Source organism: Heterodontus francisci, chromosome 27, assembly GCF_036365525.1.
Source record: "Heterodontus francisci isolate sHetFra1 chromosome 27, sHetFra1.hap1, whole genome shotgun sequence".
Lineage (NCBI taxonomy): Eukaryota > Metazoa > Chordata > Chondrichthyes > Heterodontiformes > Heterodontidae > Heterodontus > Heterodontus francisci.
In genome coordinates, this window is record NC_090397.1 from 10454264 (window position 1) to 10470385 (window position 16122).

Consider the following 16122-nt stretch of genomic DNA (forward strand, 5'->3'; position numbering starts at 1 on the left):
ATCAGAGATTGAAACTGTGATCTTTCTAGTCTGTGTAGTTCAGCCACTCGATGGTTTCGCTTACTCAGCCATCAGGGGAACAAATTTACACTTTTACCTACAGATAGTTAAAGGTGTATTTTGATTTCAGCTATTTAAAAATCTTTGTATTGCAGATTATGTGAAAAACCTGTCTGAAGACTGTGCTGATTACAAAGATACTCAAGGTACTAAATTATCTTAAATAACTATCTATAAAAAGCTGGCATTTTTGTCCTTCATATATTAAGATAGTAATGCTGTTTATCTTTATAATGTCAGCTGCTCTTGCCATTGTTGTAGAAGTAGCGAACCATGCCAATGACATAATGAAACAAGGGGTAAGTAAACAGGTTTAATTAGCTACTGAATTGATGCATTGCTGTTTTTGCTTAGTTTGGTCTGAAACCGGCTGTGATCTTAAAGTTGTATTTTTCTCCCCACCTCTAGGATAACTTCCAGAAGCTGATGCAGATTCAGTATAGCCTAAATGGCCAGCAAGAGATTGTACAGCCTGGAAGGGTGATTATTGCTGACTGGCAACTGAAACTTCTATATAAATATTTGAAGAGAATTGATTTGTTCAGTAGGATTCTGAGTGCAGACAAGGAGATGTATATTTCACTGAAATACTAATAGCTATATTGCTATTTAACATATTGTCAATTTAGCAAATTATTATCTTTCCTGTAAATCTAGACCCTGACTTTCCTTAACGATCTGGCAATTTCATTTAGTGCTGCCGGCTCAAACTTTGTAAAATTGGTAAATGCAGTAGCTGAACCATTATAATGCTAATGTAATAAGATTGGAGAACTATCTACCTACTAAAGGCTATGTCTTATGCTGACATGTAAAACACTATAGCTCTGAACTCTGAAGTTTTGCATACTTACAGGTAAATGTAGAAATAGGCAGATAGAGCAGATGAATGCATGGCTGGTGAGATGGTACAGAAGGGATGGCTTTAGATTCCTGGAACATTGGGATCATTTCTGGGGGAGATGGGACCTGTACAGGCCAAATGGGTTGCATCTGAACAGAGCCAGGACCAGTGTCCTTGTGGGGCGGTTTGCTCGTGATATTTGAGGGGGGAATGGGAACCACAAGGTAGCAATAGAGAGGAAAAACAAAGTGCACAAAAAATTGGGAGCATCAGATAACACTCAAGTAAGAAATAATAAGATATTAGGTGGGGTCAGAGAAGGAGGGAATGCAGTAAAATAAATTTAGGTTTACAGTGCATGTATCTGAAGATAGAGAGTTTGGTAAATAATGCTGGTGAGCTGTGGTGCAGATAGCCACATAGGAGTATGATGTTGTGATAATGGAAACCTAACTCAAAAAAGGGCAAGACAGGGTCTTAAAAATTCCTCATTACAAGATGATCAAGAAAGATAAGGAAGGAAAGAAAAGAGGAGGGGTGGCAGTATTGATAAAGGATATTATTAGTGCTGGAGAGATGGGATGTCCTAGACATGGACAGAATCTATTTGGTTAGAGCTAAGAGACAGTCGAGGTATCATTATACCACTGGGTGTATTCCATCAGCTTCCAACTAATGGAAAAGCTATAGAGGAAGAAATTTGCAAGGAAATTCGAGAGGTGTAAAAAAAAAACTATAGAGTAGTTATAATGGGGGTCTTTTAATGTAGACTGGAAAAGTAATAGTGTAAAAGGCAGAGAGGGGGAAGAGTTTCTAAAGTGTGTTCAGGAGAATTTTCTGTATCAATATGTTTCCAGCCTAACAAGAAGGAGACATTGCTGGATCTGGTTCTAGGGAATGAAGTGGGACAAGTGAATCAAGTGTCAGTAGGGGAACATTTAGGGGACAGTGGCTGTAGAATCAAGGTTTAGGTTAGCTATGGAAATTAACAAAGAGCAACCCAGAGTAAAAATAATTAATTGGGGGAGAGCCAATTTCAAAGGGGTGAGAACGGATCTGGGCCCTGGTAAATTGGAATCAAAGATTGGCGGCAAAACTGTAATTGAACAATGGGCTGCCTTTAAAGAAGAGATAGTTTGCGTACAGTCAAGGTACGTTCCCATGAGGGGGAGAGATGGGGGTAAAGTCAGTGCTCTCTTGCTAACAAAAGAGATAGAGAGTAAGGTGAAGCAGAACAAGGGTGTGTATGACAGATGTCACATTGATACAAGTGAGAACCAGGCTGAATATAGAAGATTCAGAGAGAAAATAACAGAGAGTGGCGCAGTGGTTAGCACCGCAGCCTCACAGCTCCAGCGACCCGGGTTCAGTTCTGGGTACTGCCTGTGCTGAGTTTGCAAGTTCTCCCTGTGTCTGCGTGGGTTTCCGTCGGGTGCTCCGGTTTCCTCCCACAGCCAAAGACTTGCAGGTTGATAGGTAAATTGGCCATTGTAAATTGCCCCTCGTGTAGGTAGGGGGGAGGAGAATATGGGGTTAATGTAGGATTGGTATAAATGGGTGGTTGTTGGTCGACACAGACTCGGTGGGCCGAAGGGCCTGTTTCAGTGCTGTATCTCTAAATAAATAAATAAAGAGGGTTTTTATGGTGTACATGGACTTCCAAAAGGTGTTTGGTTAAGTACCACTTAACAGGCTTGTCAGCAAAGCTGAAGCCCATGGAAAGAAAGAGATAGGAGCAGCATTGATACGAAGTTGGCTGAGTGACAGGAAAGAGAGCAGTGGTGAACAGTTGTTTTTCGGAATAGAGGAACATATATCCTGGGGTTTTCCAAGTTTCGGTATTATAACTGCTGGTTTTCTTGGTCTATATCAATAACCAACAATCTCAGAATTTGCAGATGACACAAAACTTGGAAGTATTGTGAACTGTGAGGAGGATAGTAATAGACTTCAACAGGACATTGACAGACTAGTGAAATGGGCAGACATTTGGCAGGTGAAATTTAGTGCAGAGAAGTGTGAAGTGATACATTTTGATAGAAAGAACAAGGAAAGGCAATGTAAACTTAATGATACAATTCTAAAGCAGGTGCAGGAACAGAGGGACTTGGGGGTATATGTTTACAAATCATTGAAGGTGGCAGGATAGGTTGAGAAAGCGGTTAATAAGGCATGCGGGATCCTGGGCTTTATAAATAGAGGCAGAGAGTACAAAAGCAAGGAAATTATGTTAAACCTTTATAAGACACTGGTCCGGCCTCAACTGGAATATTGTGTTCAGTTCTGGGCACCACGCTGGCCTAGCCAGCGAAGCCCACATCCCTGAATGAATAAAAACAAAAATTTAGAAAGGATGTGAAGGCATTGGAGAGGGCGTAGAAAAGATTTACAAGAATGTTTCCAGGACTGAGAAACTTCAGTCACATGGATAGATTGGCGAAGCTGGGGCTGTTGTCTTTAGTGGAGAGAAGGTTGAGAGGAGATTTGATCGAGGTGCTCCAAATCATGAGGGGTCTCAATTGAGTAAATAGGAAGGAATTGTTACCGTTGCTAGAAAGGTCGAGAACCAGAGGTCACCAATTTAAGATAATTGGCAAAAGAACCTGAGGTGACATGAACATCTTTTTTACAACGAGTGGTTAGGATGTGGAATGCACTACCTGAGAGTCTGGTTGAGGCAGATTTAGTCATGGCTTTCAAAAGGGAATTGGGTAAGCAACTGAAGATAAAACATTTGCAGGGCTCTGGGGGAAGAGAAGGGGAGTGGGACTAGCTGAGTAGCTCTGATAGACCTGGCATGGACATGATGGGCCAAATGGCTTCCTTCTGTGCTGTATCCTTTCTATGATTCTATGAGAAAGGGCTGGCTAACTTAGTACAAACACTTAACACTGACCATATTCCGTTACTTTTTGTTGGGATAATACACCACTGTACACGACTTGCAAAATGCTCCATTTACACCATATTATTTGGGTCCCAGGAGGGTTGGTCTGTTGTAATATGAAGTAAGTACTATGATGCAGACATTTTAGATTTCCCTATTGCATACCACTTGCATCTACCCATCGCTGTCACTAAACACCCTATTTACATCCATAGGGTCGGATTACTGCCTTCCAAAAGCACTCCACCTTGTGGCCTGATGGAAGAACATAATAGAAAAGAACTGGAGTAGGCCATTTGGCCTTTCAAGCCTGCTCCACCATTCAACAAGATCGTGGCTGATCTACTTTAACTCCATCTTCCTGCACTATCCCCATATCCCTCAATTCCCTTCGTACCCAAAAATCTATCGACCTTTGTCTTGAATACACTCAACAACTGAGCCTACAAATCTTAATTAATTTAAACAACTCCTAAATTTATAATTTAATTTGAGAATTTAATAACTGAAACAACTTATAATAGTCTTATAGATGCATAAATAATTTTGATGGGCAGCTACAGAGGCTGCAGTCTGAGTTATATGCTTTTATCAAGTACATTTGGTGTACTATGATCTAGCTGAATTGAACAATTCTCTCTTACGGGGCAAACTGGTCATTTATTTATATATTTTTTTAATATGAAACATTGATTAAAATACATCGGTTAAAACAAATGCTTTGGAAATTACTTTGAGTAATGACTGGAAAAACCAATGTGCAAAAAGTTTGAATACCGATGTGCAATCAAAAAGCTCTAAGTATTTACATTTTCTAGAGAAAAAAGTCATGATCAGCTTTGGCTCGTTTCCTTCCAGTCTAACTGGTGGTCTCCTAAAACTGTACTTTTTATTTTCCACATTTTGCACCTCTCCTTGAACATTTTGGCCCCAAACTGTCCTAAGTGATCCTGTACAGCATAATTTGCAATTATATAATGTTTAAGTACTTTGTTTCCAAAGAAATCTGTCATACCTGCTTTATTCAGAGCAACTAATAATAATATCCTATTGCTTGTCCCTTTGACTAGATCTTTTTGAAGGAAGGAACTTTGATGAAGCTGTCCAGAAAGGTTATGCAGCCCCGAATGTTTTTTTTGGTAATTTCATGTTTAATTCCTGTATATCTAATCCATCTGGAAGCAATCATCAGTTTCTGTATATATTGTGCTTTGTAGAATCTAATTTTGTTGAACAGTACGTACAGTTGGATCCCCAATACTAATTTGCTTGAATTGAGATGTCTGTAAGCTAGAGAAATTTTCTAACATGAACTAATTCAATTTCTTCAAAATTTTAATACTATGATACAGTTAAAATCTTGCAGGGAAAAAAATTACAAAGCTATTTGGAAAGAGCAGAGGACTAATTGGATAGTTCTACCAGAGAGCTGGCACAGGCACGATGGGCCAAAATGTCGTCTCCTGTGTTGTAATGATACTACTGTGATGCCAGTTGATGTCTTATGGCGTTGCTTGCCGAAAGTCTGAAGCACAGTTGTGATATTTGCTAATGTAGAATTGTGTTTATAGTAGCCTGTACTATTAATGCCACAAAATGCACTCCATATCAGGAACTTTTTAAATAGGCAGATCCTGAGGTCAGTTAGAGGCTGAATACCATTGGTCTTGGAGGTTTCTCAACATTGACTACTTCTAGTCGGGAGAGGCCACGTTATTTAGCCAGAAGAAATCAGCATTAAAATGACTGGCTTTTTTAGTTAACTGTTTTGACCAACTTTGCATGCTGGAACTTGGAGTGAAATTTAGTAACCTTTTTTTAGGTGGTTTCTAATACCATTTTGGAACTAGCTGCCAGACATACTAAGCAGTAGCAGTATCTCCCCCTTAATATTCGTGTACGGAATTGTCTGGCCTTTAGTCAATGCTTTCCATTGGTGAGATCAGGATCATCATTATAGGCACAGACAATATGGCACAGGATCTCATATTCCAAACATGTTGAACTATCTGGTTTGGGAACTCTCTTTAAGCCATTGTGGGGAAAATAATTGAATTTTGCAGCTTGATCCTGAATTATTGCTTTGAATTCACATTTAGTATATAATGTTTTCCTTTGTAGCTGAATGATGCATTACTGTACACTACACCGGTTCAATCTGGAATGTACAAGCTTAACAACATGCTTTCTCTAGCAGGTATGAAGGTAAGTGATTCCCCCCCCCCCCCCCCCCCCCCCTCATCAATCATTCTAGATTAGGTTGTTGAGGTATAGTAATACTGTAATTGCAACAGTGAGTTTTATTTCTGCAAAATTGGTTTTGCCACTGCTATGAAGATATACAATTGAGAAAATAGTGGCAAAATGGGTGTTTTATTGATTCTTGGTAACCTTCTTAAATTACAGATATTGGGAAGATTCAACATTGTGACTCCATTGAGAAACTATAATTTATTAATCAGTTGCAGCGAGTAAAGAAAGTCACTTGAGCAACTGTAATTCTGTATGGCAGGCTGGTTATTGTTGCTATTTTGGAGGTCCACTATGAAATACAGCTGTTAAAGTTTAGGAAGAGGACTGTTTGAAGGTTCAAAGAAATGGACATTAGAGTGGGCAACTTTCTGTGTCACCCTACTGAGTATGTTCAAACAGGGAAAATGGGTGTTCTCGTGAGTCCAGATGTCCGTTAACTAGAAATTTGAGTGCAACTGTGCATTAAATGGTTTATTTTAAGTAACCACTTGGGTGTTGAAGGGTAAGTTAGCTTGATTATTCTACATAGCCTATCAGTTAGCAATCCCAATTTTCTGCATGCAAACGCAATTGTCTTCGCACAGTTTCTTTGATATCGATGCGTTCATGAGCAGATATTATGGCACCATTATTTAATCAATTCTATGCTGGACGTTTTCCACACTGGTGACACTTCTAAGAACAGATTCAAGCACCAGATAGTGCAGCCATTGAAAAGCTGTAATAACTACTTTCTATACAGTTGCCTGTTGTCTAATTGCTTGATACTCTGAACTGTATTCACCAGGCAGTTAGAAACAATTTCACAGGCAACTATAGAATGCAGTTGCATCCTTAATTCAATTAATTATAATTTTACAGATAAAATAAAAATGTATGATTTTTGTTGACCTTTTAAACATAAATTACAGTTTGAATTTTTGAAATGTATGGTTTATCCTGTAGGTCAGTAAGCCATCTCAAGAAGCCTATCAAAATGAATTGAACATAGAGAGTGTGGAGCGGTCATTTATTCTGTCAGCAAGGTAATATCTCATCAGCCAGATCTGAATCAAATAGATACAGTATCACTTATACTACACCAATGGTTGCAATATCTTTTTATTAGGAAGAGACTGTTACTTAGAGAGATACAGCACTGAAACAGGCCCTTCGGCCCACCGAGTCTGTGCCAACCATCAACCACCCATTTATACTAATCTTACATTAATCCCATATTCCCTACCACATCCCCACCTTCCCTCAATTCTCCCACTACCTACCTACACTACGGGCAATTTACAATGGCCAATTTACCTATCAACCTGCAAGTCTTTGGCTGTAGGAGGAAACCGGAGCACCCGGCGGAAACCCACGCAGTCACAGAGAGAACTTGCAAACTCCACACAGGCAGTACCCAGAACTGAACCCGGGTCGCTGGAGCTGAGGCTGCGGTGCTCGCCACTGCGCCGCCCCCACAGAAAGAAAACAATGCGCATGGAAAAACAGATCTGGACGTCCTAATGGACAATAATATGGATCTACGCAACAATGTTCAGGGCAGTGAGTAAAGCAAATTAGATGTTGGGGTGTTTTAAAAGATCAGTTTTGAGCTGAAATAATGAGGGGATTCTGTCATTTCATAAATCTTTAGTGGGACCACACTTGGAATGCTGTGTGCAGTTCTGGTCACCAACGTACAAAAAGGATACTTCTGAAAGGATACAGAAAAGAGAAACCAGAATGATTGGATGGAGGGTTTGAATTATGAGGACCAATTATGTAAATTTGGCATGTTCTCACTACGAAAGAGAATGTCAGAGGATATAATTGTTTATGGGTTTTAAAGGGATAATCGAGACCATGATCAGCTGTTTCACCTTGTCCAGAACAATAGAACCAGAGGACACAGCGAGTGGTCAATCTATGGAACAGACTCCCTGTGGAGACAGTCAAAGCAGATAGTATTGATTAATTCAAATAAAAACTAGATTTATTTCAAAAAATAATATTTTGGGATACAGTATATAAGTAAAATGAGACATGATGTAAGGGTGGCATGCTTGAGAGCAGATAACTTTGGACCAATAATTCTCAAAGATTTCCACCACTTAGGTTTTCCTCAACTCCTGCCTGTGTCTTTTGTAGACTGATTGATGAAGGTTGATTGCTATTAGTCAACAACTTTGCTGTCATTCTATTATGCGACTACCAGAATGGTAGAAGGCAGACTAGATGGATCATGGTTTCTTTTCGTCCAGCAGTTCCTATGTTCCTATACTCTCAAATACATAACTGGTATTGAGATGGTTAGATATTACATTTGGACAAAAGCGGATGTGAGGTCTCAGCTGGAATAGGTGTTGGGGCTGAGGAAATAAGATTGGTGTATGTGGTTGTTGAGGATCAATAGTTGCTCGTTAACTTTACAGTTTCTTTCTGCAGCTGTTTTCTGATTGTGCTAATTTTGTTGGGGGAAAACCTTGAAAGCTCTGTTTCCAATGTTGTATATTTTTAAGTGTGCTTTTGCACAGGTCCTGCTCCTGCAACAAGCCTATCCTTACCACTAATTGACCAAAAATTCTCTTGTTCTTCCCCACCCCCCCATCATTCTGTCACAAGTTAAATACAGATGATGAAGGCCAGTCTTTTGGGCCTCCTTATCTCGAGAGACAATGGATACGCGCCTGGAGGTGGTCAGTGGTTTGTGAAGCAGCGCCTGGAGTGGCTATGAAGGCCAATTCTGGAGTGACAGGCTCTTCCACAGGTGCTGCAGAGAAATTTGTTTGTTGGGGCTGTTGCACAGTTGGCTCTCCCCTTGCGCCTCTGTCTTTTTTCCTGCCAACTACTAAGTCTCTTCGACTCGCCACAATTTAGCCCTGTCTTTATGGCTGCCCGCCAGCTCTGGCGAATGCTGGCAACTGACTCCCACGACTTGTGATCAATGTCACACGATTTCATGTCGCGTTTGCAGACGTCTTTATAACGGAGACATGGACGGCCGGTGGGTCTGATACCAGTGGCGAGCTCGCTGTACAATGTGTCTTTGGGGATCCTGCCATCTTCCATGCGGCTCACATGGGCGTATCCAAAAAGGACGTTTCCCCCATCACAGCTTTCAACTGTATTTTTAAAAAATGGTTCTAGGGCTTTTGCCTCCATTACACAACCCAGAAGTCATTTCCGTGATTTGATTCTGGACATCAGTTCTAAATTTGCCTTTTGCCAATTTAAGTATGTATTACCATGTCCTACATTCCTGGTTTAGCTTCTAGTATTCTGAGTTATCTTTTTTTGTAACATTCACTATCTTAAATACTACATACAACACGGTCCATTCTTAGTCACCAGTTTTCGATGCTGAAATGCTTAAGTTTCTTCAATGTTTCATCATAACTGAGTTGTCTGATGTCAGCGGTTGTCTAAAGGCTCTATCTCTAAGCAACCTGCAGGATTTGAATGCTGCCTTTGTGTCTTGAAGACTGAGCACAGTACTCAAGGTGCAGTGTGACCGGAGTACTGTGTGGTTTTGGCACATAATGAACTTCATTGATTTTAGCTAGATAGTTTAGTAATCTGCAATGATTTGAAATGTAAGTGCCAAGTGTATTAAAAAATCTTTGGTCCTTTTCAATGTCACCTGTAGTGATTTCAAAATCATTGGAGTATGTTGCCTTTTTTCCCCCTACTTTTAACTTTATCATTAATCACTTTTTTTTAAAAATCAAACTCATTTTGTAGGTTAAAGCAAAATACTGTGGATGCTGGAAATCTGAAATAAAAACTGAAAGTAGTGGATATACTCAGCAGGTCAGGCAGCATCTGCGGAGAGAAAAGCAGAGTTAACGTTTCAGGACTGTGACCTTTCATCAGAGCTCTGATGAAAGGTCACAGACCTGAAACATTAACTCTCATTTTGCAGGTTTTTGGCAGCTCCTAATCATTAATCTAAATTAGAAACAGTGGGGAATCCAACATCAATCACTAGGGTGTTGCAGTCAGTTCTTTCCACTCACTCTAACATCACGTTCCTGTTCTTTCAATTTCTTATCCATTTGACGTGAACTTGTGCTGCTGATCCTTTGTCTATGCTTTTTGTTAATTTTTTGTCTTGCTTTGTATGTGTTTTTGTGTCTTTTTGCACGTATGTATGTCTTTTTTTTGGTGTATACCCTCTTGTTTTTCTTCCTTTCCCTGTATCAAGGGATTTCTTTTTCCATATCTCTGCTTCTGAAGTAGGAGCAGCACTGATATGGAAAAAAGAACCCTGCTAATAATTTATAGTTGGATATCACGGACTCGTACTAAAAGGGTTAAGTGATAATTACATCTTTTTGTCACTTTTTATTATAAACTCTTTAGGTTCTGGATGGCTAATGTTTTACTTCTCAATTACAAAGAATATCGGGAGACCTGTTCTTTGTCCTTTGTTAATACCATTCTTGATTTGGCTGCTCGAAGGTGTGCAGGAGTGACCTGGGGTGACACTCTGATGATCACTCACTATCCCCTGCCCTCCACTTGTTGCCTTCCTATATGCTGCCCATATCAGAAATTAATTTGTGGAATTATGAACACCAACTCAACTCTTGCACTAATCTTGATTATCCACCATAATGAAGGAAATTGTCAAATAATCAGGTCCCCAAGTTACACTACTGATTTCTTTGATGCTTTCTAAATGTTGTCCCTCCCTCCACCTACCTATTTCAGTCCTCACCAGCCTCATTTAAGAGAAAGTAAGTCTTAACATTTATATAGTGCCTTTCATGATCACATGACTTCCCAAAGCATTTTACAGTTAATCAAGTGTTTTTGAAGTATAGTCCCTGTTGTAGCAAACGTGGCAGGCAGTTTGCACACAGTTGGGATCCACAAACAGGAAAGTGAGAATGACCAGATAATCTGTTTTAGGCGTTGGTTAAGGAATACGTGTTGTTCAGATAGACCGAATAAAACTGCCCTGCTCTTCTGACTTGTGCCATGGGATCTTTTGTGCCTACCTGAGAGGGCAGGCGGGCCTCAGTTTAACATCTTATCCACAAGATGGCATCTCTGAGAGTGCAGCATTCCCTCAGTACTGCAGTAGTGTCAGCCTAGATTTGTGCTCAAGTCTTTGGACTTCTTTTTCAGAGGGGAGACTGCAACCAACTGAGCCACAGCTGACAATGATTTGTCTTCATTACTCCTGCCATCAAGATTATCTGGCAGTGCAACAACTGATCCATCAACTGATCTTCCAGTGCACAGCTTTCCTAGCACCTGTTGGCGCTGTAGTTACCCATTCTGGGAAGTAAGGACAAACACTTCTCCAACACCAACTATGGTACACCTCTCATTACAGAGCACTTGCAGCAATTTCATCGCAATCTTCACAGCACAGATCTCAGTGGAGCTGACGAGGTTACTGAACACAAACCCATGATGCGATTACATTTACTTGTGTGTCATGAGGTGGGGGGGGGGGGAGCTATGGTGGTAATTGCAGGGAAGGAACGTTTTGGTGGATTGGGGTCTACAGAGCTGGTGGCTGAACTGGCAACTGTGCGCTTGGGTAAACTGTAAGTTGCTAATTTAGTCAACCTATCTTGTTGGCAGGAGATGATTGTTGCTGAAATCTTTATTTTTGAAAAGAAAGAAAAGGTACTGGCTCAAAAGAAAAGGAAAGATTGGATAGGCTAGGGTTGTTTTCCTTAGAACAGAGGCGACTGAAGGGTGACTTAATTGAGGTGTACAAAATTATGAGGGCCTAGATAGAGTAGACGGAAAGTACCTATTTCCCCTAGCAGAGAGGTCAATTACCAGGGGCACAGATTTAAGGTGATTGGTAGAAGGATTAGAGGGGACATGAGGAAAAACTTTTTCACCCAGAGGTAGTGGGTGTCTGGAATTCATTGCCTGAATCGGTGGTGGAGGCAGAAACCCTCAACTCATTCAAAAGATACCTGGACTTGCACCTGAAGTGCTGTAACCTGCAAGGCAACGGACCAGGTGCTGGAAGGTGGGATTAGATTGGGTGGCTAGTTTTTTCAGCAGGTGCAGACACAATGACCTGAATGGCCTCTTTCTATGCCATAACTTTTCTATGGTTCTAAAATTCTCACAGGTAACATGGATAATGGGAACACTGATTGAAAGTCCATTGTTACTCCATAGTAGAGCAGTTACTGCACTAGTGAAACCCCAAGCACATTTTTTTATGAAGGGCATTGTTTGTTTTTGCCCTTTTCCCTCTGCTGCGAGGGCAGGCATGCAACTTGTTCATCAGCCTCCGTGAATAACGTTACAAACAGACCACTAGGAGAAGCAAGAGTGTGTTCTTGTTGTGAAACTACGATTTTCCTTCTGAAGATAAACATGTATATTGACTGTTCTGCCATTAGAATTTGCCTGAGGGTTTGCTTATGAGTTGTCCCTTTGTGTTTTTCTTTTGTCTGTTGTTGCACTTCACTTGTTACCTCTGAAGTCAGCTTGTAACAAGGTATTTTTTTTTAAAATCTCGTTTTGGAAAGGCTTGAGTGGCAACCTGGATGAATATGGCCCTTTGTTATTTTGGCTTTAAATCTGTATGTCTAAGATTGCATGCAGCTTATGATTGTACATGGTAAAAGCAACCAGATGTACAGTAACTTCACTCTAAACTAAACTGTTCAGAGTAGTATTAAAATATTGGCCCAAGTTGCCCCTAATCAGCCCTGATGTTAGCAAGCTGATATGTTTCCTTTATCGTTCATGAGGCAATTTTTTTAATGAAGCCCTCTACAGCTACCTTTGTAGTTGCTTACATCAGGATGTCTGCAGTGCTCTGATATCTCGCAGCAGGAAGCGAGGATAAAATTGTTTTCATTACTGTCGGTAGTGGCACGATTGACATTAAACTGTGTTACGTCTGGAAGTGAAAACAGTGCAGGAACAATCAAAGAGGAAGGGAAGTCTAGATGGAAGTGTTCCCTATTTTATAGCAGAATACATATACTAAAGTGCCAATTTGTTGCCAGTTGTGAGTGCCTTGAATATAGAATCATAAAATGTTTGTGGCACAGAAAGAGGCCACCTAGCCCATCGTGTCCACACCAGCCCAAAAAAAGCCCACCTAGCCTAATCGCACCTTCCAGCACTTGCTCCATAGCCCTGCAGGCTTTGGCACTTCAGGTGCACATCCAGGCACCTTTTAAATGAGATGAGGTTTTCTGTCTCCACCACCCTTTCAGGCAGTGAATTCCAGACCCCCACAACCCTCTGGATGAAATTTTTTTTCCTCATCTCCCCTCTAATCCTTCTACTAATCACTTTAAATCTATGCCCCCTAGTCACTGACCCCTCTGTAAAGGTGAATAGGCCCTTCACGTCCAGGCCCCTCACAATTTTGTACATCTCAATCAAATCTTCCCTCAGCCTCCTCTGTTCCAAAGAGAACAATCTCAGCCTATCCAATCTTTCCTCATAGCTGCAATTTTACAGTCCTGGCAACTCCCTCGTAAATCTCCTCTGTTCCCTTTCTAGTGCCCTTTCTGTAATGAAGTGGCCAGAACTGCACACAGGCAGGGCATCTATACTGAGCCCTGCGGAATCACTGGAAACAGCCCTCCAGTTGCAAAAACAACTATCAACAATTACCATTTGTTTCCTGACACTGCCAATTTTGTATCCAGCTTGCTACATTCCCCTGGATCACATGGGCTTTTATTTTATTTTAACCAGTCTGCCATGTGGGACTTGTCAAAATCCTTGCTAAAATCCATATAGACCACATCAACTGCACTGCCCTCATCAGTCCTTCTTGTTACTTTCTCAAAAAATTCAATCAAGTTGGTCAGACACGAGCTTCCCTTAACAGATCCATGCTAACTAAGTTTGGTTAATCCGTGCCTTTCTAAGTGACAGTTTATCCTGTCTCTCAGAATTGATGCCAACAATTTACATACTACCAACTACTACTACTACTGCTACTAGACTGACTGGCCTGTACTTATTCAGTCTATCCCTCGCTCCCTTTTTAAACAAAGGTACAATGTTGCAGACCTCCAATCCTCTGACACCACTCCTGTATCAAGTGAGGATTGGAAAATGGTCAGACCTTCTGCTATTTCCTCCCTGGCTTCTTTGAACAGCCTGGGCTACATTTTCTCCAGCCCTGTGATTTGTCAACTTTCAAGGATGCTAATCCCCTTAATACTTCCTCTCTCCCTATATTTATCACAACCAATATTTCACACTCCTCCTCCTTAACTACAATGTCTGCATCATCTCCCACTTTTGTGAAGACAAGTACCAAGTATTCATTCCGCCTCCACACACAGGTTATCTTTTTGGTCTTTTATGTGCATTACTCTTTCCATAATTTATCGCCAGACTCTTAATGTAGTGATAAAACATCATTCAGTTCTCATTGATTTTACTTGCCAATATTCTTTCATGCCCTCTTTTTGCTTTCCTAATTTCTTTTTTGATTTAACCCCTTCACTTTCCATACCCCTCTCGGCTTTCTGTAGTATTGAGTTCTCGGTGTCTGACATAAGCTTTCCTTTTCTGCCTTACCATACCCTGTAAGTTCCTTGACATCCAGGCAGCTCTAGATTTGGCCGTCCCACCTTTTTTCTTTGTGGGAACATGTTGACTTTGAACTCCCCGAATCTCCCCTTTGAATGCCTCCCACTGCTCTGACACTGATTTACCTTCAAGTAGCTGTTTCCAGTCCACTTTTGCTAAATCACTTCTCAGCTTAGTAAAATTGGCTTTACCCCAAATTAGAACTGTAATTCCTGTTCTGTCTCTCTCCTTTTCCATAATTATGTTAAAACTAACTGAATTATGACCACTACCACCAAAATGCTTTCCCACTGTCACTCCTTCCACCTGCCCAGCTTCATTACCTAAAACTAAGTCTAAAACTGCGCCTGCTCTTGTTGGACTTGCTACATACTGGCCAAAAAGATCTTCAGAATGCACCTTAAGAATTCTGTTCCCTCCATTCCTTTCATGCTAAAACTTTCCCAGTTAATATTGGGGTAGTATTATGTCCAACACCAAGAACTCAATACTACAGAAAGCCGAGAGAAGTATAGAAACATCCCCACTTCTGACCTTAGGGTGGAGGGAAGGTCATTGATAAAGCAGCTGAAGATGGTTGGGCCTAGGACATTACCCTGAGGAACTCCTGCAGTGATCTCCTAAGACTGAAGATGATTGACCTTCAACAACTACAACCACCTTTCTTTCTGCTAGGTTTCACTCCAACCAGCGGAGAGTTTTCTTCCTGATTCATATTGGCTCCAGTTTTGTGAGAGCTCCTGATGCCATACTCTGTCAAATGCTGCCTTGATGTCAAGGACAGTCACTCTCGCCTCACCTCTGGAGTTCCGCTCTTTTGTCCATGTTTGGACAAAGGCTATAATGGGGTCAAGAGCTGAGTGGCACTGGTGGGACCCAAACTGACCATCAGTGAGCAGGTTATTGCTGAGCAAGTGTTGCTTGATAGCACTGTCGGGGACCACTTTCATCACTTTGCTGATGATCGAGAGTAGACTGATAGGGCAGTAATTGGCTGGGTTGGATTTGTCCTGCTTTTTGTGTACAGGACATACTTGGGCAATTTTCCACATTGCCGGGTAGATGCCAGTGTCAGCTGTACTGGAACAGCTTGGCTAGGGGCACGGAAAGTTCCGGAGCATAAATCTTCAGTACAATTGCCGGAATGTTGTCAGGGCACATAGCCTTTGCAGTATCCAGTGCCTTCAGCCATTTCTTGATGCCATGTGGAGTGAATCAGATTCGCTGGAGACTGGCATCTGTGATGCTAGGGTCCTCAAGGAGGCCGAGATTGGATCATCCACTCGGCACTTCTGGCTGAAGATGGATGCAAATGCTTCAGCCTAATCTTTTACACTGATGTGCTGGGCTCCCCCATTGTTGAGGATGGGGGTATTTGTGGAGCCGCCGCCTCCTGTTAGTTGTATAATTGTCCACCGCTATTCATGACTGGATGTGGCAGGACTGCAGAGCTTTGATCTGATCCATTGGTTGTGGGATCACTTAGCCTTGTCTATCGCATGCTGCTTCCGCTGTTCAGCATACAAGTAGTCCTGTGTTATAGCTTCAT

At 41.2% G+C, this 16122-nt stretch overlaps 1 protein-coding gene across 4 annotated transcripts in view; it reads left to right on the forward strand.

Annotated features, from left to right (window-relative positions):
* The window catches only part of fgd6 (FYVE, RhoGEF and PH domain containing 6), a 185861-nt gene that overhangs the window by 92359 nt on the left and 77380 nt on the right, over positions 1-16122 (forward strand). For all 4 annotated transcript variants that reach the window (XR_010977625.1, XM_068058785.1, XM_068058784.1 and 1 more), the window contains 6 exons: positions 156-206; positions 301-359; positions 469-540; positions 4862-4930; positions 5913-5996; positions 6990-7069. Coding sequence is in view for 3 of the 4 variants with exons in the window: in XM_068058785.1 (XP_067914886.1) it covers positions 156-206; positions 301-359; positions 469-540; positions 4862-4930; positions 5913-5996; positions 6990-7069 (415 nt within the window). In the remaining variant the exon portion in view is untranslated. The remainder of the gene's footprint in view (positions 1-155; positions 207-300; positions 360-468; positions 541-4861; positions 4931-5912; positions 5997-6989; positions 7070-16122) is intronic.